We start from the raw sequence: 3,792 nt of genomic DNA, 5'->3' as shown, positions 1-3,792 counted from the left end.
TGAAAGGCGATCAGTGTTGGTGAACGGGGATTCGAACCCGCGACCCTCAGATTGCGAGTCAAGCGCCTAATCTCCTGGCCATGCGGGCCTAACTTTTAACTGATAGACTAAAGGGAAGGCAGCTAGTCAACAGCAACTACCGCCAACTCTTGGGATACTATAAGTGTATTGAAATTTGACTGCCATTTTTATAACGCATCCATGGCCCCAAAGTGCGAACCATGGGCCCTCGGATTCACAGTCCGGCACGCTAGCCAGTAGGCCACGTCCGGCCCATTTTAAAGAATATTTTATAATTATCAGAAAGCGAGGAAATTTATGTTTCGTACTTGGGTTTGAGAAAATTATGTTTATGTTGTTGTTGTTGTGTTTTTTTTTTCAGAAAACAAAGAGAAGTGTATCCTTTATTTGACCTTGAGCCTGGGCGCTGGACTTCTGGTGTTTCTTTCAGTTCTGGCGTTTCGACTTTATATTCAAAAGAAGCGAGAGAGAAAAAGAGCAGATTTAAACATTTCGGAACCTCTGCCAAGTGCATTCGTCGAAGACAGCTCAGACCTCGACCATTTTGACACAAGCGACAGACCAGATAACAATATAGAAGTGGTCAGGTTTACCAGCAGGTCTACCATGAGACGACAAGACAGTGACACCCACCCCCGTGCCCCCGTGTCTCGGAACATGACCAGCTATGACTATTATAGTTAGAGATCTGTGAACAAACGACTCATTTTCCAAAAATTTCATATTGTTGTCCCCCCCCCCCTCATAGTACCCCTAGGTTTGTCCTAACCTAAAAGAGCAGTTTGCTCATTTACTCACTATGAAAGTCAGATCTCTGATTACGAGTGAGAAAAGTGCATCTGTCTTCATAACATTGAATGCTGGGAATCCGTCAGGGAAGAAGATGAACTTGTAATGTAAAGTGTATACTGTGATCAGCGTGTTCGGAAAAAGAGACCCAGTAAAAATGATCTTTACGTGTTACACTATTAACTTACGACAGCTTTCAATAATTATTTAACATATCAGTATAAACGATAATCTTGTCTCCTATACAGGTGTTTCGTAAAGCCAAATTCCACTCGGGTGTGGAAAATGTGAGGTTGTAGGTGTTTTATGTGTTGTATATGTGCAATACAGGGTAAGAGAAAGTACCATTTTTTTTTTTTTTTCAAAGGTGTACAAAATCAATAATCACTTCCAATATCGTCAGATAACGTGACTACGCAGGCGAAGTTAGGCTTAGTGGAGCGACTGGTGGCGACCTCTGGGTTAAAAATATATATATATAATCATAGTAAAGTAGTTATGTCTTACTGTGTAAATACTGTCCATTGATCACAAACCTTATATTTTCTGCCTGTTATATGAACTTGAATCTGAGTAAATAATTTATTATTTTATTGCACTCCCTTTTTTAATACAATAATTGTTTGTTAATAGCCAAAAGATAAGCAAGTTATTCGTTATCAGGAAACTTTCAGCTTTGTTGTTGAACTGAGAAGTAAAAAGATGATTCGTTATTAATTATAGGTATATTTATATGTTTTTTACTACAAATATAGGTTCACGAACTGATTTTCAAGTCTGTATTCTTTGTATACACATACTTTTTATGTGTCTTTTATATTAAAAAACAAAATATTAAATACTTTGAATAATTTAACTTTGAACTTTTATAATAGTTAATTCATTTGAAAATTACATCAACAATCCGATACCCGTAAAAAAGGGCAGAAACCGTGTTAGAGTTAACAATCAGTCAACATAGATGAACTGAGTTAACAATCAGTCAACATTTTTAGTTTAGACTGTGCTATAGATTTTGTTCATTCTGAATGTTTTGAAATCTTTGTGAATTTATGTAATCTTTAGCTCAGCCTTTATCCTTAAAAAAAATCCTATTATAGTATTTATTTTGTCTTTTTTATAAGATTAGAAGGTGTAATATAACCATTAAATTAGCAACCTCCAGCCCCTCATTTGAATAAATTTTAAGTAAAGTTTTTTAAAAGAAAGGCTTAAGTGACTGTAATAATATATGACTGACACATAACCCTCCATTTTAAGAATTTTCGTTCAAGATTGCTTAGTTATGTTTTTGTGGTTTATGTATATTTATAAATAAATACTTAAATATAACACGCGTAAATGTGTGAACAAGAAACCCTGATCTCCAGTTTTACAGTAATCGGGTGAGTTTATTCGCATGTTCTATTTTCGTTATTATTATTATTTTAACATCAAGATCGTATCATTTCAAGTTTTAAGGTAAGAGATAAAAACAAAGGGTTATTTTTTAGAAAGTTTATTAATCTTAGAAGTAATTTTTAAAACCATATTCCAATTTCGAGTTAATGTCATTTCCTAACTTATCTCTTCGGTATTGCCTGATACAAGATATGATTGTTGCTGTAAACATATTTATGGAAACTTTCTAATCCAGTAAACTGTAGAGAATGTAGAGTATTCTAGGTGTAACAGTTATATCTTTTCTTACCGTTTGAGATACTGGTGTTTCTTCATGGATTTGTAAAGAAAATATTAAAGTTATTGGTACAGTTAAAAAACTCGTCAAATGTTTCTGCCTGATTGTATTTTTGTTATTCTTTTCTTAAGGATATAATGTAACACTATGTTCGTATTATACAAATCACATTTAACTATTTTCTTTCATTAGGCTTAATCGTACAACCATTGTTACGTAATTACATTTAGTTGGTATCGCATTTAACTATTCTCTTTCATTGGACTTAATCGTACAACCATTGTTACGTAATTACATTCTATTGGTATCGCATTTAACCATTTTCTTTCATTAGGCTTAATCGTACAACCATTGTTACGTAATTACATTCTATTGATAACGCATTTAACCATTTTCTTTCATTAGGCTTAATCGTACAACCATTGTTACGTAATTACATTCTATTGATAACGCATTTAACCATTTTCTTTCATTAGGCTTAATCGAAGGATCATTTTTCCGTAATTCAATTCTATTGGTATCGCATTTAACTATTTTCTTTCATTAGGCTTAATCGAAGGACCATTGTTATGTAATTACATTCTGTTGTTTTAATAGCTGCGAACAATATGCGTTTTTGTGGATCTAGTGCTTTTAGAGTTGTTACTACCGAGAACTTAATTATTCATCATGGTAGGAAAACGCGCAGGTTCAAAAATAAATTGAACACAAAAATACAAAACCCGAGCACTTGCATGTCCCAAGCAGTTATATAGACAGTTTTCGATTATTCTGCGTTTTTCACGCTTTTTATGGTGTCAGAATTGGTCATGTTGAGCTTGTGTATGGGGGAGAATGTTTGTTTCTTGAATTATCATATTTTTTATGAAAAAATAATAATTAGTGCTGTTTAGGAAATCTGGGACGAAAACAGAACGTTAGAAATTTATAGTTAATTTCATAATAAAATTGTATGACGTCAGCCTTCTGATAAAAGTCCCTATTGTTTACGTAATGTTCCTCTATCTAGTATACAGAGACTCGGAGGAAGTAGAAAGTTTGTCTTAGCAACAACAAAAAAATATTTCAGTTTACATTGTAAATAAGTAACGAAATTATATCTAATGTTAATTAGAATATTATATACTAACTGGAGTACCCGTCCCCTGGTCGGAAGTTATGTAACTTCATGATCAGTTATCTTCGAACGTGAAAAGTTGCTTCCCTTATGTGTAATTGTAAAAAATATACAAAAACGTCCATAACAACTGCAAAACACAAAATATGAAATCGTAAGTTTGCATGTATCTCTGCATGGACCGAAC

The 3,792-nt window shown here is 33.5% G+C and overlaps 1 protein-coding gene across 1 annotated transcript in view; it reads left to right on the top strand.

Annotated features, from left to right (window-relative positions):
* The window catches only part of LOC106463685 (protein eva-1 homolog C-like), a 24,007-nt gene extending 21,437 nt beyond the window's left edge, over positions 1-2,570 (top strand). Inside the window, exon 8 of the mRNA XM_022391260.1 lies at positions 383-2,570. Within this exon, the coding sequence (XP_022246968.1) occupies positions 383-705 (323 nt within the window). The 3' untranslated portion in view covers positions 706-2,570. The remainder of the gene's footprint in view (positions 1-382) is intronic.
* The last annotated feature ends 1,222 nt before the right edge of the window (positions 2,571-3,792 follow it).

This window comes from Limulus polyphemus, unplaced genomic scaffold, assembly GCF_000517525.1.
Source record: "Limulus polyphemus unplaced genomic scaffold, Limulus_polyphemus-2.1.2 Scaffold1460, whole genome shotgun sequence".
NCBI classification, from domain to species: Eukaryota; Metazoa; Arthropoda; class Merostomata; order Xiphosura; family Limulidae; genus Limulus; species Limulus polyphemus.
The sequence above is the reverse complement of the archived record's forward strand: the minus strand, read 5'-3'. Positions and strand labels throughout refer to the sequence as shown.